This window comes from Antechinus flavipes, chromosome X, assembly GCF_016432865.1.
Source record: "Antechinus flavipes isolate AdamAnt ecotype Samford, QLD, Australia chromosome X, AdamAnt_v2, whole genome shotgun sequence".
NCBI classification, from domain to species: domain Eukaryota; kingdom Metazoa; phylum Chordata; class Mammalia; order Dasyuromorphia; family Dasyuridae; genus Antechinus; species Antechinus flavipes.
Genome location: NC_067404.1, coordinates 34502333 through 34527527, shown reverse-complemented (window position 1 = coordinate 34527527; position 25195 = coordinate 34502333). Strand labels below are relative to the sequence as shown.

The following is a 25195-nucleotide window of genomic DNA, read 5'->3' as shown; positions in this document are numbered from 1 at the left end:
CTCTTCTTCCTCAGATCCAATTGGGCCAAGCCCTATCGGCTCTCTCTTTCCAGCGTTCTCAGCGTCTGTCCCCAAAACTCCACTCAGTACTAATTAAGCCACTGCCCTAGCGTAGGTGGACATCGGCCTGCCTCGGACTATCCAAACAGCATACTAAGTGCTCTGCCTGCCAGTCTCTCCCCTTCCCCTCCAGCTTCCACTCAGCTGCCAAAGAAATGGCCCCAAGTCTGACCATGTCACTCCTCTTCTCCATATCCTTCTGCAGTTCCCCATTGCCTCTTGGAGGATCTCAGAACTCCTTGGTCTTACTGTCAGCTGACCTTTCCAGCCTTGGTTACGTAACTGGCCTCCACCGACTCTCGGTTCTAGGCAAGGCCTTCCTGTCTTCTCTGCGTGTCTGGAATATTCTCTCTCTTCCTAACTCTGGAATCGGGACTCAGTGCCGGTGCCGGTGTGAAGTTAGTGCCCTTTCCTTCCTCTGATTATCCCGCATTTACTTTCCCATGTTAATATGGGCCTTTCCCTCAGGATGTCAGCCCCTCGAGGGCACTCAGGGGCCGACTTCCCGTGCTCTTCCAGTAGCTGGCATGGGGCGAGGGCTTGAATTTGTTTATTGATTTGTGGCAGAAATTAAAGTCGTGGTTTGACCACCGAATCGCTGTGCGCTCTTGGCCAAGTAACTGCCTGTCTCTCGACCTGGGTTTCCCCACCTGTAAAATGAGTCTCAGAGAGCTGCAGTTCCTCTAAAAGCAGAATAATGCCTCCCTTGTCCCCTCCGTGAATCTGCCGAGGCTACGTCCCACGCCAGAAGACCCTTCCTTCTCTTCTCTGCCTTTCGGTGGCGTTCTCTTTCATCAAGTGCAGGTGCCCCCACTTCAGTGCCACCTTTCTTGATCCTCACAGCTATTTACGTGGCCTCTCGCCTCCAGTATCCCTAGACCCTTTGTAAATGTCATTCTCTCCTCCCCTCCAGTCTCACGCTCACTTGGGTACAAGTCATTCTCTCTCAGTGGAATGAGAACGCCAACGGCAACGACAAACCACTGGCAGTTTTCTAGCGCTTTAGGGCCGCAAAGCCCTCCACCTGTAGTATCTCATTTGATCGTCACAACCCCCTTAAGGCAGGGGCTCTTATCCCCATTTTACAAAAGGGACACTGAAGCTGAAAACTAATGATCTGGCCAGGATCACACAACTAGAAAGTGATCCCGGGACCACAATCTGACTGGCGCTGGAAACGCCTTGAGGGCAGAGACTCTTTGTTTTTGCTTTTGTACAGCACAGTGCCTGTTCCGTGATTTTTTGAACCGAATTGAAAAAAAGCAGAGTATTTGATCTTTTCATTTCCAAAAATCAATTGATATCTTTTTTTTTTTTCATTTTCTTCATTTCCTTGTGTGAGCGTATGTGTGTCTGTATGTGTCTCCCCTCCTCCTCCCCCTGAAAGACAAAAGCCAGAGATACCCCTCTTTCAGGTTGACAGCGACTTGTTAATGACTCCCCTTTGCATCTGATCGGAGAGCTGGGGTAGGAAGGGCCTCCAGGGAGTACGGTCTAGCTCCTCGTTTCCCAGAAGAGGAAACTGAGGTCCCAGGAGGAGAAGAGCCTCTCCCGGTGGCAGAGCGGGGTTCCGAATCCCAGTCCCCAGCCGTGACGGAGCATCCCCGCCTAAGTCTGCCACGTCACTCGGCCCACGTCTCTGCGGCTCGTCCCCGAGGGCGGCGCGAATGACTTCGTCAGATGCTTCGCTGAAATCTAAGCACACGGCGTCTACGGGATTTCCCTGCTCTCCTGGGCTCCTGACCCTCTCGGAAAGGAAATGAAGCGAATCCAGCATGAGACCGTGTAGTGTCGGCTCTTGCTGTTAACATTTCCCTCTGAAACTGCCCAAGTCGCGGCCCTTTAATAATACATCTTAGAATTCTGTCAGAAAGCAGAGCCGAGTTCACCGGCTCCCTTTGGGAACTCCCGCATCTTTCCTTTTGGAAAGCCGGCCCATCTGCCACCCGCCACTCCTGGGCCCCTTCGGTGCCTGCCGCCGCTGACTAACTAACTGATGACCTCTTCAGCAGCTGCACTTGGATCTCCGTGATAGGCAGTTCTGGGGCAGGCGGCTCAACTGTATCCAGGGCGGTTGGGAGGCCTGTTAATACCTCTTCTCTTAGTGAAAGTTTCACCTCCCTGCTGACCATTTTGGCTGGAGATAAGTTTCCTTGGCAGGAAAAAAAAATAGGAGATGCATTGTTTGAAGGAAGATTGAACTCTGGATTTGGAGTCGCAGGCTCAGATTCAAATCGTGCCACAGATACTTATTAGCTGCATGATTCTGGGCAAGTCACTCCTCTTTCCTTGTCCCTGTGTGTGAGCCGGGGCCAATCCTTCCCCTCTCTGGACCTCAGTTTCCTCCTTTGTCAAATGAATGACCACTACTGCGTGGCCCCTGAAGGCCTAGGATCCCAAGTCCAGCCATTGTGCTTTTTCTCTTTTCTCCCCATTTCCTTCTCCTTTCTGCACTCTTGGGCCCCGACTCTGTCTGCTGGGCCTCCGTGCTCAGCCTTTGGCCTGGGCCACAATTTTGCATTCAGTCACTTCACTTCTTTTTGGAAAAAGATCCAGGCTGGGGACTGAGTTCTGAACCTTCACGTCGTCTTTCCTCAGCTTCCCTTTTGTGTTTCATTAGAACAATCCCAGGATACGTCTTCATAACCTCATTCCCGCAAGCCTCCAGGCCCTCCTGGACTGAATTCTGCTGAATTTTAGACCATGGGGAGCCTTTCTATCCTTCTGTCTTTCAAAATCCTTACAGATCTACAGTCTGTGTCAACATACAGCACCCTGTCTTAGGGTCTCTTGTTCCCCTGTCACCGGCCACAATGTGTGGGGACAGCCTTCTGAACCTGTGGCTTGGGATTCTCTTATTCCATCTCTTCGTAAGTGCTGTCTCCTGGCGATGACTGGGCCACTCTAGGGCCATTTTGCCTAGGTTGGAATGTAGTTGCTCCACTCTATGGCAATTAATTTGCCCCGCGTGTGTATTTTGCTTCTTCCTGTTTTCAGTCTGAAGCCTTCCCAGATGGGTTCAGATGCTCCGGACAAATACATATGTACGCATTTATACAGAAACACACATCTACTCACACATACATATGTGTAAACACATAGCTACACGTGTGTAGGCAGGTGCCTCCTATTACTGGCCAAAAGCCCATCGTTGCTTCATCCAGAAATAGAAATCCCACTCAGAGTTGACGTCTTAACTGGCCATTCGGTTCCCAAGTCTCCTTCTCTGCTCAGAACTGTCTTAACTTCAACCTCTCGACAGTAATAAGGAGCGTGCCATCTGTGACCCGGGTCTCTTGCCAAGGACTTCGGCAAAAGTCTGCCGGCTCTTTCCAGTGGTTCCACTTTCTTGAGTAGCCGGGGCAATGTGCCAGTGAGGCTTGATGAATCTTGAGTGGCTCAGCACCATGTCCTAGATACATGTCTCTAGGTGACGGCAGGCCCGTCCGGCGTGAAAAGCAGGTCAACAGATAGACGGCTTGTTGTCTTCCTTAGCGGGGAGCCACCGACTGTCCACTGCTTGGCCTCCTTCTGGCTCTTTGAGGTGGATCTCTTGCCCCTCAGCTTCTCCCCACCCGCCTAGCCCCGCTCTTTGGAGGACCTCCTCTTCGGGAAGAGCCTACCAGCACTTAATCAGTCCCACGGAGCCCGTGGCCCTTCTTTGGCCCTATTTCTTCCCGGGGATGTCCTTCCATCCTCTTTGTCATTTTGATGGAGCCATCCTTGTGATTCTAAGGAGATTCCTATTCTCCCTGCCCCGTGGGAAGTAGAGAGGGGTTTCCTGAGGATTCCCAACGGGTCAGGCCTTGGGCATCTATACCAAGCGTCAGGCACGGCCAGAAGCATTCTGGGTAAGGGATGGAGCTATCCCCCCTACCCCCGGCCATGCTGAAAGCCAGGTTCTCTGTTCTCTTGAGAGAGCTGTCTGCCAGATCGCTTCTTATTCTTGCAGAGGGCTCAGCCTGGCCCAGGAGACGTACACGGGGAGGCGGCTGTGGTCAGAACCGGGAATTAGGCCCTAGAATCGCAGATTTTGGAACTGCCAAAGATCTGTTAGTTTGATTTCCTCCTTTAGGTGGATAGGGGGTTATCCCCATTTTCCAGGTGAGGACACTGAGGTTTAGAGAGCAGAGGTCACCTGACCAAAGCCATACATGGTAGAGTCAACTGTCCCGGCATCCAGACCAAGGTTCTGGGGCACTCCTGAGCACATGAAGCAGTTGAGAGGGGCAAATGGCAAGGGACACTGACAAGATCAAGGCAGTCGGCTGCCTGCTTCCCTGTCCGTGCAATGGAACCTCTAGAGTGTACCTGTGGGAAGGGGAGGGTCACGTCTCTGCGCTTCAGTTTTTCCATCTATGGTATGGGACTGTGTTCTTCTTTACATTTAAAAATAAGCTTGTACTCCCTCCAACAACCTTGTCCCCCAAAGGGGCGGACTGGCCAAGAGGCCAGGTGCTGATCATGGCCTCTGGATTTTCTAGCTACGGTCATGTCTTTCTGACCAATGAAGATGGATTCCTGGGTTCCCGGTATAAGAAGGTTGTGTACCGGGAGTACACTGATGGCACCTTCAGCACACCCCGACCAAGGACAGGTTCAGAAGAGCACTTGGGAATTCTGGGTAAGCATGCTACTTTGTCTCCCATTTCTCCGTTCTCTTCTCTCTCGTCTCCCGTCCCTAGAACCTGGCACCCTGATCTGGAGCGGGGAGTTTGCTGGGAGTGGGGGAGAGAAAAAAAGGACAAAACCAGATCAAGGCCCAGTTGACTTGATCTAAAACCAGACGGGGTCTAGAATGGCAGCCCTTGCGACCTAGTCAAGAGGAAAGGGTATCCGCGATCTGTTCAAAGGCAGTTGGAGTACCTTACTCGGCTAGGTGGCTCATCATATAGTGTGCCAGCCTCGGAGTCAGGAAGCCATGAATTCAAATCCAGCCTCAGACTGTCTGGGTGACTTAACTTGTGTCTGCCTCAGTTTCCTCATTTCTAAAATCGGGACCGTCTTACCTCCTTGAGTGGTGGTGAGGGTCAGACTGGATAATATTCGTCAAGCACTTAGGCACATAGTAGGTGCTTCATAGGCCTTTCTCGCTCCCTCTCTCTCTCCCTCTGACGAGGCTACGGAGTTGTACCGTCTCTCGGCTGCCGCTCCCGCCTTCTCTTTTGGCACAGATGCTACTGCTTACTATTATTTTCGAAAACATGTTTCACTGAAGCCTCTTAATATCACACCAGTCATTTCTGTGACTGCCTCTCCCCGCCCCCTGCTCCAAAACAAACTCGAGCTTGTGAGAAAGAAAAACGATCCCCGGGAACGCCGGCTGCGCGGCCCCCGGCATCCCCGGGAGGAGGGAGCCGGCTCGCACCCACTGATTATTCAGAGCTCGGCTTCCTGCTAATAACAACAGCAAACATTTATTAAGCACCTACTGGGTGCCAGGCCCTGCGCTAAGCACTTTGTACAGATGTCTCGTCTGCTCCTTAGCATCACTGTAGGAATTAGCTACTATTTTACATGAGGGAAAGGAGGGGAAAGGGGAAAGCCACAGAGCTTTTTGACTCCAGGCCCAAGTCTCTAGTCACTGAGCTGCCTGCCTGCCTAATTACTTCAATGAACATTGAGTAGACATCTACTATGCAATTATGACAATGAGCATTTATTAAGCACCTACTGTGTGCTAGGCCTGCACTAAGCTTTTTTTTTTTTAACAAATATTATCTCATTTAATCCTCATGATAACCTGGGGAACTGACTGTTATTATACCCATTTAGCAGTTGACAACACTGAGACGGAGAAGTTAAACAACTTGCCGAAGAGCAAATGGCTCATGAGTATCTGAGGCTAGATTTGACCTCAGGCCTTCCTGACTCTGACCCAGCTTCTATTTAGTGAATCATCTAGTTGCCTAATAAATTTAATGAACATTTAGTAGATATCCACTACGGAATTATAATGCCAGCTAGCATTTATTAAGCACCTACCACGTGCCAGGTACTGGACTGAGCATTTTTTAATCAATATTATCTCATTTGATCCTCCAAACAAGTGTTACTGTCCCCGTTTTACAGAGGAGGAAACTGAGGCAAACAGAAGCGGAGTGACTTGTCTAGGGTCTCACAGCCTGGAAGCTTCTGGGAGTGGAGCTGAACTCGAGTTTTCCTGCCTCCAGACCCAGAGCTTTCTCTTTCCACTGAGAGCCTCCGGCTCATTAGCCTTTTCCCAGCTTTCCTGAACTTAACTCAGGGCCCGGCAAATGTTTAATATCTATTCGAGATCTATTGTGTGCCGTGCTTGTTGAGGATGCTTCTCATCTCATTTCTCTCTTGTTTATGTGGAAACTCTCACCTGATACAGTTGTGAAAGGTCATTTTCTCTGATTTTTTAAGATGTGACCTTTTGTCTTCGTGTTCCCCCCCCCCCTCAGAGACAGGCCTTAGCTCCACAGTCGTGTTACAGAGTATAGTAAGTATTGGGTGACGGAAGCCAAAGGAAACCGAGCAGCGGGTCGAGCCGTCGGCCAGCGGGCCGAATGTCTTTGCTCTTCTTGCCCCCCGCCTGCTACCCTCCCGCAGAACGTAGGGGCAAGAGTCTGGCCCAAGCTTCCCTGGCCGTTTCCATGTGGCCCAGGTTTTGTATGTTTGGTTTTTTTGTTTTTAAATAAAGTTTTGTTGTATTTTAAAATGTCAAAAAAAACACACACACACACACACACAAAGAGCTGTCTTTGGCCAGAAGGATTTGGCCCATAGGCTAGGCTGTAGTTTGCCTACCCCTGCCTTCCACTCTGTGCCCTTGAATTTAGAGTCGGAGAATAAGGGTGCTCCCTGCACCATTCCTACAGGGCCTGGCAGCTGTCAGAGCCTGTGCCCATTTTAAGCTGCTCCTTTATTCTCAGTTTTCCTTTCGGATCTATTAATGTAGCCTTTTCTTCTTGTCCCCCTCACCAGGACCACTGCTCCGGGGAGAGATCGGGGACATCCTGACTGTGGTGTTCAAGAACAATGCCAGCCGCCCCTACTCTGTCCATGCCCATGGGGTCCTGGAGCAGGGGGCAGGCTCGGTGCAGCCTGCTGAGCCCGGTGAGTGGGGCGGTTCCCTTGCTTTGGGAGCCTGGCTTTCCCAGGCCCCTGATCACGTTTTCAGGGACTGGGGTACCGGGAAGGACTGGGCCTTGCAATTTGTTCCTCACCGAAGGATCTCAGGTTGGTTGGATCGTGACACGAATGAGGTCAGGGTCATGGTCCCGTGTCCGCCATGGGCTGTGTCGCTTAACTGTGTAGCGTCCCATTTGTTTACTTAAGCAACCATCTTAGACTGGGAAGGAAGCAGAGTGGATAGAGTCAAGGGATCTCTGTTAGATCCAGTAGGTTACATAACCTCTTTGAGCCTTGATTTCCTCATCTAGAAGACGAGGGAGCGGGATTTGACGTCCTCTGATGTTCCTTGCGACTTTGAATATCTGAAATCCAATTACTGGTTGCTAGGATAAACATTCCAAGTTCCTTCAGAAAGAAGTTATTGGTAAGGGATTTAAAGCCTGAGACCGGGAGGACAGAGTCCCTTGGGGGATCTCCAGTGGGGAAAAGGGATTTGATTTTCCCTGCTTGGATTCAGAGGGGAGGAAGGTAAACAGCGACTGATTCAGCCGGTGAGGATTTCAGAAAAAAAAAACTTCCCGGTAATTGAAACTGTCTCCGAGTACGGCGGGCCACTGCCGTGGGAGCGCGTAGACTGCTTGTTCTGGAAAGTTTTCAAGTGGAAAACAGTCCTGCTAGTGGGGACGTAGGGGAAGAATTTTCTCTCAGGTCTGCATCGGACCCGATACCACCGGAGGCCCGGGCGACTCTGAGATCTCCATGTGCCATGAGATGTCCCCAAGTAAAATGGGTGCTGTGTGGCGTGCCCCCTGCTCAGCCCATTTCAGGGGCCCCCATCACCCCAGGCTCTAGTAGGAAGCCCTCTCTTTGGCGTTTCTAGCCCCTCACATCCTGGTCCCATTTGAGACCCGCAGCCTTTTTATACCTGCATGTTCTGGGTGTGATCCAGCCACGCTGGCCTGCCTGCTGGTTCTTCCACATGGTGCCCCGCTCCCTGCCTCTGGGTCTTTGTGTATGTCTGCAATATCCTCCTTCCTTGCCCCAGCCTCTCGGAGTCCCTAAGTTCTTTCAAGACTCAGCTTGGCAGTCATCCCCGATGTCCCCAGCTACTAGTGTCACCCTTGGAGATCCCCTTCCATTCTCTCTGTCTCTGTCTCTGAATCTGTCTCTGGTGCACACACCACATCTGTATACATCTGTATATGTACACGTACACACACATGTACACACATACATGCCGTCTCCACTATTAGGATGTAAGCGCCTCGAGGACAGGAACGGAACTTCCTTTCCCTCAGGTCCCTACGATAAGCCCATCCGTGTTCCTGGATCGAGTGGACTACTCTGGGCAGCTCGATTCAGCAGGAGTTTACTAAACCCCCCTTATGTGTGAGATACCCAGTGCCAGGGTCATTGCAAACTGAGGAGGAAAGGCAGCTCCGGGTTTGAATCCTGCCTAAAACACTTTCTGCTTCTGTGACCTCTGAGCAAGTTACTTTAAGTTTCCTTTTGAGCTTTGGGGAAAATCTGTAAGACTTGAGGTGCATTCTCTATCCCATGGAGGGACTTCCTACCCTGGGAGTTCCAACATGAGGTAAATCCCGGGCCTTTGGCGCATTGATTTGTACGTGAGCTACAACTCTGGAAACAAAGACAAAACTGAATGACAGTCTGAAAAAAAGAAGCTCACGTGTCTGTGCACGGGCGTGCATACACATACGTCCACACAGATGCACGTGTATTCATGTGCACACACATACACACGCCCCCTAGAACGGCAGAGTGCACAGCAGGTTGGTCTCAGAGTCTGGAAGAGCTCCCTTGAAGTCTTCCTTTGCTATGTGTTAACTGTGGAGTTGATATTTGCACAATTTCTAAGCCTTGTTAGGAGACTGAGGGTGGGAGAAGGGGCTGGAGCAGTCAGGGCGAGCTTCCTGACAGTGGACTGCGAAGGAAAAGTCCAGTTTGGAGAGAGGCAAAGCGGCTAGAACAAGGAAGGACGTGGTGGCAACGAGCCCGGCTCGCCGCAAAGTGTTTGGCAGAGACCAGGCTTTGGTCCGGTATAGCCTGGCTTTGCAATTGAGTTCTCCCCGACTATCTCCAGGTGAGGTGATCATGTACCAATGGAACATCCCCGAAAGATCTGGCCCTGGACCCAACGACTCGGCCTGCATTCCCTGGATCTATTATTCCGATGTGGATCCCATCAAGGTAAAGTCTAATCTGGCTCCCAGTGAGGGCAGTGGCGGGGCAGCGAGCATGGGTCCTCATCATCGTGGGCTTGTGCTGTCGGAGCACCTTGGGCTGCCGGAGCAGTCTGGATGTTCAGAACTCATATTTTCTTCTCCATTGGAACATGGGAGGCTGGATATCAGGAGACCTGGCTTCTCTTCTCAGCTCTGCCTTTGATTTGGGAAGGGCCCTGGCCTCAGTCTTCAACAGGGGTGAGAGTGTGTGCCCCCTAGAGCAGCACCTGGTAGATCAGGCTAGAGGGCCAAGAACTAGAAGGGCCCCTTCATGTGACTTAGTGCAGGGAAGCCTAGCCCTAGATCTCATAGCTCTAGCCACTCACTTTACAGAAAAGGAAACTGAGACCCAGAAAAAAGTGGCTTGCCCAAGGTCACTCAAAGTATCTTAGCTCTAAAGCTTTTAGAGGCCATAGAGTCCAACCTTGTCATTTTACAGAGGAGGAAATTGAGGCCCAGAATGAAATGTGCTTGCCCGAGGTCATACAGAGTGAGAAGCAGAGGTTATCGTGATGTCCTGAGTTTTCCACTCATCCCAAGTTTTCCTGTTGTCCTCCAGAACGGAGGGACGAGGGCCATCCCCTCATCCTAGTCTTTTTTTTTTCTTCCAGGATATGTACAGTGGCCTGATAGGGCCCCTGGTCATCTGTCGGAAGGGGACGCTGAAGGCCTCTGGAGGCCGGAGAGATGTGGACCGGGATTTTGCCCTTCTGTTCCTGATCTTTGACGAGAACCAGTCTTGGTACCTGGAGGAGAATGTGGGAGTCTACGGGTCCCCAGAATCAGACTACATCAGCCTGCAAGATGAGACCTTCATGGAAAGCAACAAGATGCACGGTTTGTGGACCCTGTGCGTGCGGTGGAGGGTGGGACCTGCTGGGGAGAGGGCGGCACCCTGGCTGTTCATCAGGAGGCGTGCTCCCGGCGGGGTGAGGGGCGACTTCTCTCCGAGCTCGCGTCCTGGAGGCCCAGCTCAGGTCCGGCACGCTAACCGCAGAACCACAGGAAGCTGCGGCGGGAAGACACCAGTCCTAAAGTGTTAGAGCTAGAAGGGTCCTGGGGGTCAGCTGGTCTCACCCACTCATTTGATAGAGGAACAAAGCGATGTCTGGAGAGGGGAGGGAACTTACCAAGGTCACGTATGGGCTCGGGACTGGAAGGGGCTAGGCCAAATCCTTCTTACGACCGAGGGGGAGACGGGGGCCCGCGGAGCTCAGCTGACGTGCCCAAAGAGCTTCAGCTCCAAAGTGCGAATGAGATATATGTGGGATATGAAGAAGAAACCTGCCATAGGAGCTTAGTGTCTGATTGTGGAAGAAAGGGTCAAGATGAGACAGCAAGAGATGGGGTCGGGGGGTCTCTGAATGAATGAATACTATGTGCCGAGTGCTGTGCTTAGTACTGGCCATTCACACACAAAAAAGCAAGGCGGTCACTGCCGCCAACAAAGGACTTGGCTACTGTCATTCGCTGAAGGGGAAAGAGGGGTGATCATGGGAGAGAGTTTGGTCTGAGGGAAGAGGCCGTCCACCGGGCGAGCCATCTCCAGGTTGGTCTGTTAGTTAAGCATTGAGAAGGTAGCACTGATGTGGTCAGAAGAGGTCCATCAAGAGCCAATGACATGCAGGGAAGGAAAAAGCACTGGCTCTGTATTCACAGGGCCTGGGTTGGGCTCTGTTACTTCTTACCTGTATAAGACCTTTTCCCCGGGCCTTAGTTTCCTTCTGTGTAAAATGAAGGAAATCCCTGGGCCAGATGACTTCTGAAGAGCTTTTCTAGCTCTAAATCTATGATTCCCATTTTGCAGATAGGGCAACCTGGATACATGGGGGGTTGAGGGACTTATTCCAGGTCACATAGGAAGGAATGACAGTTGGGATTTGAAGCCGTCCTCTTTGAGTCCAAAGCCCTCCTGCCCTAAGAGAAAGAGAGCACAGCAGGCTAAGCTGACCAGGGTACTCACTCACTCATTCATTCATTCATTCATTCATTTCGTTGACCAACCACGTATCGAGTGCTTGTTCTCTGGAAGGGTCTGTGCTTCCGTGGAAGGTTTGGGCCTAAATATACAGAGAGAAGGGGAGCTGTGTTCTGGCCTGCTGTGTGCAGGGAGGCCTCCCCCCCCCCAAATGAAGGTCCTCAGGGACTCACTGTGGGGAGATCACACTGGAAAGGAGAGCATGGCCAGCTGGTTGGGGGGCTTTGAATTCAAATTTGAATTCTGATTTGGTTCTAGAGTGCAAGGTGTTAGGAAGCCAAATGCAAAAAGGTGAGAACCCCCACCCTTGGACAACTCATCTTCAAGGAGGGGTGGGGGTGGTGGGTACCGTGCAGGGACAGCTGAGGAGGGAGAGTGTCTGTGGCCTTCGGGGCCTGGGGAGGTGCTGCCACTAAAGGAAATGACCGGGAGCTGGACCGGGTAGAAATATCAGGGTGCTGGGGCAGGATGAGGGAGGGAGTGCACTTCCTCCCAGCATGGAGGTCGGTTGTGGCTGTGGAGTTCAGGGAGCTTGTGGTAGCTCAGTTTGGTGGGATCAGAGCTCAGTTTGGAGGGGACCGACGTGAGACTGGACGCCCGAGCCCGGCCGTGGAGAGTTCGGTTCCACGTCCGAGAGCTTCTGTTTGATCCTAGAGGTGACGGGGTATCATCGGAGGCGTCAGACCGTGGATCCGGACCCGGTCAGACATGGAGCGAGGCTGGCAGGCTGCTAGTTGCTCTGTTAACTAAAAATAGGCCCATCAATTTGGTGACCACATGGAGGTTGGAATAGGCAAGAGAGAGGCTGGAAGCAGTTAAAACCAATTAGGAGGCAAGAGGTGGTAAGTACGTGTGCTGAGATGGTGGCTGTGTGGGCGGAGAGAAGGGCACAGATGTAAGAGCTGCCGTCAATGTTGGCTCACCAAGACTCCCTTGAGTCACAGAATGGCAGAGTTGGGCGGCTGGTCCGACTCACACGTGGTTGGAAGGAAAAGCATCTTCCCAATAATGTACCTGACAAGTGGTATTTAATTGGCTGCTAATTGGCCGGGGGTATGGAGAGGAGGGACAAGGAGTAGTCAGAGAGGGCCGTGGCTGGCTGGAACGCTCCCTGCTGGGAAGGTCACGGGGAAGGCAGCTTTTGGGGGCAGGCTGCCAGGAAAAAAGCTGGCTCATTCCCCAGTAGGGAGTGGGGGAGTGCTGAAAAGAAGTGACACAGCACAGTAGGAAGAATATTGAGCTTGAATGAGAGGGCCCGGTTTTGAGTCCCGGACTGCCCCGGGCTGGCTGTGAGTGCCAACGTGGAACTATAGATTTCCTTTCCACGTCATGAGAGTTGGGCCCCCACGATCCAGAAAAATCCCATAAAATATTTTGATCCTTCTTTCATACAAGAGAGAGTCTGAATGTTTCTTTTTTATGGGGTATTTATGTATATAAATTTTGTATATATATTTATTTTACATATACAATATTTTATATATATATATAATATTGTATATGTAAAATAAATATATATATTTATTTTAATATACTTATATTATATATAAGTATTGGGTCAGAGGCTTCTGCAAAACTCCCCACGAATTCCCATTTAATTTCTTAAGCCAACCTGAGCCATATTGAAAATGGGGAAAGTGGTGGTACGGAAGGAAGAACTACTTCCCACAGGTGGGCTGAGATAACGGACAAGTTCCTTACTCAGCAAACACGGATCAGGCTCTGTGTGCCCCTTATTCAGCGCTGGGAGTACAAAGAGAAGAGCGATCAGTGCTTGCCCTCAAAGAGCTTACGTTCTCTTGGGGGCCAAAAGATGTACACGTGCGGGCCATGATACACGCATGTGCGAGCCACATGGCCTAGGCAAAGAAAATAGGAGATGACTTCAGGGGAGAGCCATTGGCAGCTGGGAGAGCAGGGAAGGCTTCATGTAAGAGCCGCCCTTTGGAAGATAACAGAGATGCAAAAAGGTGGTGATATTGAGGAGTGAGTGCACTCCAGGCACGAGGTACAGCATGGGCAAACTCATGGAGTCCGGAGATGGAACGTCTCACGTAAGGAACCGTAATGATGGTTTGGCTGGTCCAGAGAGCACAGGGAGGGAAGTAATGTATAATGGAGGGAGGATCCTGGGTTCACTATACTACTGCTGAAAGGGATGTTAAAGGGCAGCCAGCCCCATTCCCCTCTTTATAAACGTGAAAGCAAAGTTCAGAGAGAAGCTCTCATGGTGGACGGTAACAGAGGCAGGATGAGAACCCACATCCCTTGACTCTTTGCCACCGAGCCACTCCATTATGTTAGAGCCAAGTTGTAAAGGGCTTGAAATGCCCAAGATGAAAGAGAATGTGTGTGATGTTCGAGGCAATAGAGCACCACTGGGACTGCTCAGCAGGTGGGGGAATAGCCCGCGCTGTGCTTTGGTATTATTATCACTCTGGGAGCCTTGTGGAGGATGGAGAGGTCTGAGGGGTGGAGATCATCGGGCCGGCCAGGGACACGGAGGGCCTGACCTTGAGTGGTCATTGTGAGAGCGGAGAAAGGGAACCGCTGCCAGAGATGTTGGGGGAGACAAGCTGGGGAGGGCGGAATGATGAACAGGAGTCGAGGAGGACTCCAAGGTCGGTGTTAGAAGAATGGCAGCTCCCTAAACAAAAATAGGCAAGTCTGAGGAGAAAGGATGAGGTCTGCTTTGGATGTGATGAGTCTGAATTCAGTCCGTCTAAGTTGGTGATTGTTGGCCCTTCGTTCTCAAAGAGGACCAAGGATGTCACGAGGTGGCGTGGGAGCAGGGCTCAGGAACGAGACTAGGGCTGGATATAGGTGGTTTTAGAAGCCATTGGAGTAGATGCTAACCGAATATGCGAGAGCTACCGGGATCACCAAGAAAGAGGAGAGGGCCCCAGGATGGAACAGTGGGGGATACCCGCGATTACAGGCCGCAACCTGGGAAAAAGCTTGCAAAAAAGGCAGGGGCAGAGCAGTCGTAGAGGGAGGAGAGAGCAGGGCCCCAAAACCCCAGAGGGGAGAGAGTTTCCAGGAGAAGAGAGTGATCACTAGGGTCAAAGGTGAAATGAGGTCGAGAAGGCTGAGCATGGAAAACGGGCCGCTTTGGAGAGAGCCTGGGTGGTTAAATGATGGAGACCGAAGTTGGATCGCAAAGGATTGAGGAGGGAGGGGAAGAGAAGTGAAGGCAATGGGTACAGTTTGGGGGAGGGGTTGGTTTTTCAAGGAGCTTTCACGTGGAACACTTTGTAAGCTCTGGGACGCCGGAGATAAATGAGCTTTTCTAGAAGATTCTTGGCCAAGCGGGCAGGGCTGTTGTACCAGCGTTTATCCGAGGCAGACGCCATCAGCCAAGTGTGGACGATAGAGCGATGAGCAGAGGGAGTCTGGAGTGGTCCAGATGGGAGGGAACGGGGGGCCGGGGAGGCGACTAGCATGGAGGCAGAAGGATGACCAGCAGAGACTTTCCTCCTTTGCAGCCATCAATGGGAAACTGTACGCCAACCTCAAGGGACTGACCATGTACCAGGGCGAACGAGTAGCCTGGTACATGATGGCTATGGGCCAGGATATTGATTTGCACACCGTCCACTTCCATGCAGAGAGCTTCCTCTACCGGGTGAGTGGGGTAGGGCTAGGGAAGGATCTGCAGGTCGCCATTTTGGTGACCAGGAGAACAAAGGGGAGAGGAGGGAACGAGGTTGTCTACTGTCCCCTGGTCGCAGGCTGCTTACTGGGCCCTTTTTGCTTTTGTGGGTTTGGGGTACAAACATGTGGGATAAATGTGAGGTCCTGCATTTGCATTTAAAAAAGCAATTTCTCAAGTACAGAATAGAGAGTGGTTTGTGTAAGGGAGGATGATCTGAGGTATCTTGGTGGACCACCGGCTCAGCAAATAAGCACTGTGATGTGGAAGCCAAAAAAGGCTCTTGGGCCGTACCCCGGAAGGCCTAGTGGTCAGAAGGACGGCCATCCTGGTGGCAGAACACCACGTACCACTGTGCTGAGTTCAAATCGAAACAGAGACGTTGACAAACTGGGGAATTGGCTGAGGAGGGCGGCTCGGGGGACGAGAAGGCCGGAGGCCATGCTGTGTAAGGGTCACTTGAGGATCTGTGGATGTTGAGCCTGAAGAAAAGACCTGGGGGACAGGCAATACCATGGTGGTGGAAGGAGCTGTAGCCTCATTCTGCTTGGCCAAGTTAGGGGGTCAAGAAAACCGTGTGTGTGTGTGTGTGTGTGTGTATGCATGCACACACATGTCAGTACGCAAGCATAAAAGCATATGTCTGCATATGTCTCTGGTGGGGTGGCTGTATCTGTGGAGGAGCATGGGACCGTGTGTGCTCGTGTTTCTTTGTGCTTCTCTACATACGTCTGTGTGTGTATGTGCTGGTGTAAAGATGTGTTGGTGTAGCCGTCTGTGTTTCCGTGTGTGTGTGTTTATGTTTGGGTGTGTGCCTCCATTTCTTTGTGTGTCTGACTTTGTGAATCTTGCGTGTGTGTTTCTGTGTTTGTGTCCACGACTGTCAGACAATGTACTTCTGCTTGTATGTCCCTTTGCGTGTGTGGATATGTGTGTGGTTCTGCGGGTTCCTCTGTGTATGTCATCAACTATGAATATGTGTCTGTGGGGGCTCGCTCCTTTCCAGGGGTGCCACGGCAGAAGAGGACGGAATGGAGGAAATGTCAGCACGGCTCCCCATTCAGTTATGGAGCGCCAGCAGCGATCGGGCCCGTCCCTGGAGGCCGGCCACGTAGCTGTGGCCGACCCGGGGCCTGACTAAGGCAGACGGCCCCTTCTGGCCACCAGTTTAACAAAGGACCCTTTGGGGGCATGGGATTCCCCTCCTTGCCCTCATTGGTCACATCTCTCTGACAGAGTGGGGACAGCTACCGAGCTGATGTGGTGGACCTGTTCCCGGGGACCTTCGAGGCCGTGGAGATGGTTGCCAGCAACCCTGGAACGTGGCTGATGCACTGCCACGTGGCCGACCACGTCCACGCTGGCATGGAGACGCTCTTCACTGTCCTAGCCCAAAGCGGTAAAATTGAAGGGAGGGGGAGGGAAGCACCTCGAGGTTTCAAATCTAGAATCTTAGTACACAGAATCTTAAGGTTGGGAGAGCCCTTGGACCATGGGATGTCAGAACTGGGAGGGCCAGAATGTCAGTACAAAGAGATATCTTAGAACCTAGAACGCATTAGCTCGGAGAGGGACCTTAGAACGGAGAATACAAAAATGGGGTGAGGGACCCTCTTAGAACACAGACAGTCAGACCTGGGAGGGACCCTGGAATGTTAGCCCCCCATAAAACAGGAGGAGCCCAAGGCCTGGAGTAGGAACTTGTCCAAGATCACACAACATAGAGCTGGATCCCCTGATTTCCAGTATCATTCCCCACTATTAGTTTTTGTCACTTGCCCCTGGGTAACATGGGAGTATCCCACTATCCCAGCCCCTCGGTGTCCCACTCTCCCTCCACGTCCAACCCATACATCTCGAGAAGCAAGGGGCTGAGCTGGGGAAGACTAAGCTTCTGTCTCCTTTTTGCAGAGTCCATGAGCACCACAAGCAAGAACTCAGGGCCAGGTATGGAGGGTGCCATGCAAGTGGGGACCGTCTGAGGGGGAGGGAAAGTGGCGGGGGCCCCGACTGGAGCGAGGGGAAGTGGTGGGGCCCTGACCAGAGTGCACATACATGTGGGTGCCCGTGTGTGTGTATGCGTGTCTGTCGTATGTGTAGCGTGTAGGTCACTGTGTATGTTGTATGCGTGCATATTGTGCAGGTGGATATGTGTGTGTGTGTGCCCTACTCGGGAGCCCCAGCTGACTCGGGCAAACTCCCAATGGGAAAGGTGACAAAGCCATCAGAGGCCGGGCACCGGCTATTCTGATTTTCCCACTGTCCTCTGTGTCTGCACAGCCTCAGACCCCAGCCTTAGGCACACAAGAGACCACAGAGAGGATTGAGGAGAAACAGGTTTAGATAGGGAGCGGCATAGAGCTGACGTGGATCATTGAGGGCCGAGTGTCCAGCGCACAGTAGGTGCTTAAGAAACGCTTTTGGAGAGACGGTTGGATAGATGAATTGCTCTCATGTCAGAGGCTCAAAAATTGGAGCTTAGAGGCCTTGGAGGCCAGCCCTCTCATTTTACAGACGAGGAAACAGGGTGAATGACTTGCCTAGGATCACACAGCCAGAAAGTGAATTCGGGCCTTCCAGTGCCCTGTCTCATTCTGGATCCGCTACTTAGTGAGTGTTTTAGCTCGGGCGAATTGCTCACCTCCTCTGAGCTTTTCTAGCTCTTTTCTTGGTCGATCCCTAGAACAAATGGAGGAGGGAGGTGAGGCGAGTGTTTCGTCCCCTTTCGTGGAGTCTCAGAGAGGTCGACTAGCACAGGGTAATCACTAGTCACTGCTCAAACCCAGGCCTGTTCACTTCCAGCCTCAACGGGTTTCCAAGCTCCCCATTAGCAGGCAGCCACGCACTTCCCAGCCCTCCCCACTGGCTTACTTTTTTCCACCTCCCCCCCTCACAGTGACAGCCTCTGAAGAGATGGAGGGGGCCAGAATCCAGATCCTGGGTATGGCGGTCCCCATGGAACACGTGGAGACACTAGCCTTGGCCCTCATCATTCTGGGGATCATCCTTTTCATTGGCGTGGTGGCCCTGGCCGCGGTCCTGTGGTACCAGCAGCGGCAGAGGAAACTCAGGCGCAACAGGAGGTCCATCCTGGATGACAGCTTCAAACTCTTGTCCCTCAAGTAATGGGTCCCGCACCCAAAGGCCCACCTCAGCGATGGCGCTCCTGGTTAAGAGCCAGCTGGCTGGCTCTGCAAGCTGGGTGCAGGATGGGGTGGGGCATTCAGTAAGATGCTTTCCGTGGTACCGACCCACATCGACTTTCTGCTCTAGAGTAGCTCGTGAACAACTATGGCTTCGAACCTCCCCGCAGCCTCTGGCAGCCCTCCCCAAACTGCCAGATGTGTCCAGCTGTGAGGGTGACCCCGGCTCCACCTCCTGAAGCTCGACCCTTTCGCTCCGGAATATGGCATCTGGCCAGAGAAAACAGTGCAAATGCAGGCCCCGACACGCCGCATCTAGACCATGAGTCCCGAGGACGAGTCTAGGTTTGGGGCAAGCAGGGTCTGCCTTGCACCTTAATTCTCCTCGAGACTGATTGCTTCAGAAGGGGCTGGTGTGGGTTGGGGGAGGTTGGTAGGCAGAAGTCAGCTCTGGAAAATAGGCCTCTCATCGGGCACAGGTCCAGAGGGGGACCCAGCATGCTTTGTTCTGATGTCATTCATAGCAAACACTACATTAAAGACTTGATGGAACCTGGGAGTACGGGACTAAAGTGGGAAGGGGGTTGCACTGACACGATTCTACTGCTCTTGGACTTTTCCCCCCACCACCCATGGGGGTATATCATTTACAACATTCATGGTGGGCAATGGGCATCGGGTTCGTCTCCCTCTCCCCCGGGGAGGACCTGACCCTGCTCAGACCAGACATTAAGAGGTCACTCTTGCCACCTCGATCTGCTTGGGGTTAGGGGAAACCCCCCCTACCAAGCTATCGAGTGGTCAAGATGAGAGTGGGAACTAGACAGTGGCTCTTCTAGGTGTGTTTGGCAATGGGGAGGGATATCCTAGAGCCATCTCCAGACCAGGGGCGGGGGCAGGAAGGGAGGCGGTATGCGGGTTAAGGAAAGCCTGGGCTCAGCTCTCGCCACAGACCTCTCCTGGCTGGGGGTCCCCGGGCAAGCAACCGCCTCGTTTGGGGAGGGGAGAGACCGTACATAAAGGTCCCCAAGAACCCTTCCAACTCCAAATCCGAGCCCCGCCAACGCACCCCGCTCTCCGGCCTCTGAAAGGCTTCGTCCAGAAGTGGAAATCCAGTTGTGGCCATCGAGGCAGTGGCAGAGAGAGGGGGAGATCGGGCCTCGGTTGACCCAGGTCAAGCTTGACGGATCTCTTCGGACACCTGTAGCTATTGAAGGGGACGGGCCGGTGGAGTAGGAGGGTCACCTGAATTCGGGGCAGGTCCCTGGACAACGGGCTCCCTCTCTTCATCCTGCATTTGTGACCAGGATGGTCACACGAAGCCCCTGCTGCTGGGGCTCCAGAAGGAAGTGAAGCAAAAAGAGAATGGGGAGCCGGGTGGTCTCTGCCTTGTGGTGCTAAACATGGCGGTGAGAGTCTGAGAGGGCATAGAGCGGAACGCCCGTGCCCGCCCTGGCCTCCTCCGAAGCCCTGACCCTCTTTCCCCATTTCTCCCTCCTACTCTCCGCCTACACACAATCATCTCTCCAGGTTTCTCCTGCTTGCCCTCAATCTCTGACTGCCCCTAGATTCGAGTTCTGGCCTGAGCAAGTTATTGCACCTCTCCAAGCCTCTGTTTCCTCCTCTCTAACATGGACCCAACGTTGCTCACACTCCCCATTTCCCAGGACTGTAGGTAGTGCTAGAGAAATGTGAGCCAGCCTTCTTGCTTGAGCAAGAGAATGGTAGCCCAGTGACAGACCAGCCTCCATGGGAGCCCCAAACTGCCACGGCCTGAGCTGTCTTTGGTGCTGAAAGTCGAGCTCCTGGCACCTAGAGAGGCTGAACCAACTTCGTTTCACCAATGAGAAAATGGAGGCCAAAGAATGGCAGTTGCTCGCTCAGGGTCACTCAGGTAGGGGCTTCGGGACGTCAGATCCTAGGCCCTCTCCATAGGCAGGAAGCCCCAAAGTTCCGCTCCCCCAAATCGATACTCCAAGAAGACGGGCCCATGGTGGCAATTTTCTAGAATGACTGGAAATACTGGGGACTTCAGGTCGTGAATAATCCCACAAAATGCCCGGGAGCCTTGAAAGCATTACTGAACTAATGCATCTAATGGCGAGAGAGTCTTTTGACCCGGCGGTTAATTTGCAGGCTAATGAAAAGCCAGTGCACTCTGGGGACTTGACGCAATTGCACTCTCGTATGCGAGTGGACCTTCGATCTCATCGGCGTGTGTGCTCCACTCCATCAAAGGGATCCCTGTCTGCCCCTCCTCTATGACTGCTCCGTGGCCTCCCTGCTGCCCAGTGAGCCGGCGGTACGGTCAATTGACCTTTGCACGGGAACCGGAATCCTCGTTCGGGGAGGGAAGAGACAGATCTGTCTTTGGCTCCCATACCAGACGAGGTGCTGAAGTTTAAAGACTCCCCTCCCCACTCTTAGAAGGGGAAGAATAAACATCTATTAAGCACCTACTACATACCAGGCACTATGCCAACTGCTTTACTGACATTACCCCATTTGCTCCTTATGGCAATCCTGGGAGGTTGATACTATCAGGACCCCCAGGAGGCTGATACTATTAGGATCCCCATTTGACAGGTGTAAACACTGAGGCAGATAGAATTAGTGTGACTTGCCCAGGGTCATAAAGCTAGTAAGTGGTCTTCCTGACTCCAGTCCTGGAACTCTCTCCACTGGCCAGCTGCCATGTTAGTGGGGCGGTGTCCTAGCCTAGTGGGCGTCTGCTGATAAGTAAGCTAGCTTCCCAAGTGTGGGAAGAGGAATAAAGGGTACTGTCGCCTCTTTTAGATTTGTTGTCTGTCGGTTTTCAAATTAAAGCTGGTCATTTGGTAATTGTTCCCCAGATTCGTGGGGGAGGCAATCCGATGGTGCCGCGACTGCCAAAGTGCTTCCATCAGCCCTACTGTGGGTACTGTAGACTGTCAGAACTAGAAGGGATGTTAGAACTTGGAGTCTCGGGCTGGGAGGAACCTTCGAACATAGGCTAGATTTCCGTTCCCATCATGCTCCTGTCCTGCCCGATCACTGATCCTCTGCTCCTCTTTCTCCACTTTGTCAGCCATGTCCAGGAGTATCATAACCTATACCCCCCCACCCCCAGCTCATCTGGATTGACTGTAGCTTTGGGAATTCTGGAGGGATGCTGAAGAAAGAGCTGGCCTCGGAACTGGGAATACCTGGGTTCCGGTCCTGCCTCCAACACATGCTAGCTAGGTGATCCTGGACAAGTCACTTCACCTCAGGGCGCCTCAGGAAGTTCCCTGGGTTACAAAGAAGGTGCTGACTTGAATTCGTAGGTGAGATTATCTCACCCAGGGGTACCCTCCATCGGAGACATCGCCAGACCGCGCCAGGCTCTGTCCCTCTCCTAAACCTCTCATTTGAGGTCTGCGTCCAAGTATCCGTCTCCCGCTCACAATCGGCTTGGCCGCCAGCATTCGCCATTCCTCCTGGGTTTTGGGGAACCATAAAGCCCCCTCTAACTGTAAAATCCATCGGATCTTCACCATCCCTTGAAGAAGGACATGTCTGAGGGGAGACTTAAACCCCCAGCTTCCAACACAGCCCACTGGCGCCCACTGCCTCTCTCAGCATCCTTTCCCTCGTCTTTGTGTCCCTCTGTGATGTTTTCCTCCGCGCCCCTTCCCTCTAAGCTCAGGACACACAACCCCTTCGAACGACCGTCCAATTCTCTCGCGACCCATCCCCCATGTGAGCGGCAGGTCGCCGGCAATCGTAAGAACGGAGATGTGTTAGCAGGGCAAGGCCCGGGGTTCTTTATTGGGCCTGATGGGAGTGTAGGAGCCACTGGGGCTAACGAGGCAATATTGGAAGGAGCTTTGCTGAGATCCGGCCTCGAAGTCTTGGGAACGTGATCAGTGGCAACCACAAACAACTCAGCGTGTGTGGCTGTTCCAGAAAAAAACGAGCCGTAGGCTTTCATGCGCACAGAGAACCCCAAAACGTGGAACACGATACCGAGGCATCTTCAGAAACAGAATGGGAAAGGCGGAGGGCAGGTTTGGGGACGTAGAACGGAGGAACTAGAAGGCATCTCAGAATACAAATGTGGGAGCTGATTAGAGCTGACAGACTCCAATCCACATAAGAGGATTGGAGGGGGGAAAGGGGACTTGATCAGGGTCACACAATAAGAACTAAATGCAGCCCCCCCCCCCCCGACTCCCAGTCTCCTCCTCGGTACCGGGCAGCATGGCGCAACCTTCTCCTAGATCCATTTCAGCTTGGTCTTTAGGACTTTTACTAGAACCAAGGAGATGGAGAAGCTTCTTACACTTGGACTTTAAAAAAAGACCCAGTCCCCTCTTGTGACGAAGAGAGGGTAGAGAGCCTTTTTTTCATATGTGAGGCACCCTTCCGGTCATGTACAGGTCAACTAGTCTGGCCCACTAGGGCCAGGACTGAAATCCACACAGTATCCCAAAGAATAACTTTAAGGGCAGCAAGATGGCACAGTGGGCCCCGGAGTCAAGAGGACCCGAGTTCATGTGACCTCAGGTACTTAACACTAAGTAGCTGTGTGACCCCAGACAAGTCGCTTAATCCCACTCGCCTCGCCAAAAACCAGAAACTGTAAATTCATCTTCCTTAGGAGGGCAGCTGGGTGGGAAGTGGATAGAACACCAGCCCTGAAATCAGGAGGACCCGAGTTCAAATGTGACCTCAGACATTTAACGCTTCCTGGCTGGGTGACCCCCGGCAAGTCACTTGACCCCAATTGCCTCACACATGAAAAAAGGCCCTCTGCCCTCTCTTCCTAATTTTGTCTCTGCTTTCTAATGCTGGCTTCCCCCCTCTAGACTGGGCGATGGAATGGACGCTTGGGGCCAACCGGAGCGGGGAATATCAGCGATGCTTTAGGGCTAACTGCTGACTCATAAAGACCAGCACATGGACCTCTGTAAGCTCATTACGTCAGGGTTACGGAGGCCTTAGAAACGAGAACGGCAGAGCCGGGAAGGCCTTAGAACAGAGATTGTCGGACAGCAGGATGCTGGAGACAATTCTGTTCTAGTGCCTGGGTGCCCGTAGGCCCGTGTGATGGTCATGTAGGTACACACTGGTGTATATGTGTAGAAGGTTGAAGTAATAACAATAACAGGGCTTTAAAAGCTGGGATGGGCGCTTTCCTTGGGTCCTGTGCCACGGACAGACTCGTTTTGCTGTGCTCGGGGTCACTGCCTACCATGAGGATGGTGTTTGAGCCAATCCTGGGTCCTGGGAAGTAGTCAAGATGCATCTTGGGAGGAAATTGGGGAGAGGGGAGTACACTAACCAAAAGCATTGATTGGGGGCTTCATTTATACTTTTCTGGGGGCCCCTAAAACCCAGAAACCCAGTGCATTTCTGTTTGAGTCACCTGGATTTCTCAGTCCTGTGCCCCCTTTATGGGAGTCTTTCTTGGGTAAGGCGAGGCACGGGGCCACTCCCCAGGCTTCACAGTGGCACTAAGAGGGAGGGGCAGGACTATGATATAGCCCCAACGTCCATGGGTTCTTGATGGTGGCTCAACTTGAGCTGCTCAAAATGGTATTCTCTGGGAAAGCCCAACAGGCTCTCTGGCCCTCTGTTCTCATGCAGACAGGGCCTTCCTTCTCTCTCCCCCAGTGTGCCAGCCCAAGTCTGCTTTAGTTTCAAAGTTCTGGGACAATAATCCTTAATGTTCATCATTCTCCTCCTCAATTCATTGATATTTTAGTCTCTTCATCTTCCCATGACTCACTCATCTATAGATTTGTCTGGCAGCCTACGAGACTCCCAATAATCCAAATTGGGCCTAGCGGTTCTGAACAGCAGCAGTGCATCTAGACGGGGCCTGAATTCACAGCTCCCCAGTGACTACAGTGAACATGGAAAGAGCCATTACTTTTCTCTTTCTATCCTTCCCCCCTTTCCCCTCTTTTCCCTTTTCCCCTTTCCCTTTTCCCCTTTCCCCTTTCCCTTTTCCTCTTTCCCCTTTTTCTCCTTTCTCCTCTCCTCTCCTCTCCTTTCCTTTCCTTCCTGAGGCAATTGGGGTTGTGACTTGTCCAGGGTCACACATAGTTAGGAAGTGTGAAGTGTCTAAGGCCACATTTGAACTCAGATCCCCCTGACTCCAGGACCAGAACTTTATCCACTGCTCACAGATATTGCTTTTCAAACTAAGACCAAGTAAGGTCTGAAATATCAGTTTCCCTTTTTCACTTTCCGGTCCCCATTTCTTCCACACTCGCTCCCACAGATGATGTTAAAAGGGGAGTCCTCCCCAAGGATTTTGGTCTCCAAAGTAAAGGCTACAAAGCGGACTCATTCTCAGCTCATCACATTCAATCCCTAGTGTTGTTCAGTCACGTCTGCCTTATTGGATCCCATCTGAGATTTCCTTGGCAAAGGTACTGGAGCGGTTTGCCATTTCCTTTTCCAGCTCATTTTCCAGATGAGGAACCGAGGCAGATAGGATGAAGTGATTTACCTAGGGTCATGCAGCTAGGAAGTATCGGAGGCCAGATTTGAATTCAGATCCCCCTGGCACTCAGCCAACCATTATGCCTATCTGAACATTCCAGTTGGCAGCTAGACCGATCCCCTGCTGGCTGCCTCTGAGGCTGCTACTGTGCATGGTGACTCAGTCGCCCATTCCCGCAGGTTACCGACACTTTTGCTAGTGTGTTTCACATAAAACACTGGCCATTTTCTTTTCAGATATGGCATTTGCGTGAATTTACACCACTGCTTTTTCATTAAAGTCTTCGGGCAATGTCCCTGCACACTTGCCATTTTCTTCTAGAAAAGTAGAGCCACAGGTAGCAGGAAGACAAAAAGGTACCCAAACCCGGGCCAATCCCAGGTTTCATTTGACTCTGCAATTCAGATCACTGCCCCCATTTAAGAGATGAGCAGAAGGAGACTTCTGGGAAAAAGGGAGCCTGGTTAGGCATGAATAAGGTCAGCAGCTGAATAGCAGTTTAAACAAATACACAGTATGGTTGCATTGAGAATTGGGAAA

The 25195-nt window shown here is 52.2% G+C and overlaps 1 protein-coding gene across 6 annotated transcripts in view; it reads left to right on the top strand.

Annotated features, from left to right (window-relative positions):
* Positions 1 to 18732, top strand: part of HEPH (hephaestin) — a 61849-nt gene extending 43117 nt beyond the window's left edge. For all 6 annotated transcript variants that reach the window (XM_051968195.1, XM_051968192.1, XM_051968197.1 and 3 more), the window contains exons 14-21: positions 4545 to 4684; positions 7012 to 7143; positions 9266 to 9372; positions 10019 to 10244; positions 14871 to 15010; positions 16274 to 16436; positions 16949 to 16984; positions 17934 to 18732. In XM_051968195.1, the coding sequence (XP_051824155.1) occupies positions 4545 to 4684; positions 7012 to 7143; positions 9266 to 9372; positions 10019 to 10244; positions 14871 to 15010; positions 16274 to 16436; positions 16949 to 16984; positions 17934 to 18163 (1174 nt within the window). In that variant the 3' untranslated portion in view covers positions 18164 to 18732. The remainder of the gene's footprint in view (positions 1 to 4544; positions 4685 to 7011; positions 7144 to 9265; positions 9373 to 10018; positions 10245 to 14870; positions 15011 to 16273; positions 16437 to 16948; positions 16985 to 17933) is intronic.
* The last annotated feature ends 6463 nt before the right edge of the window (positions 18733 to 25195 follow it).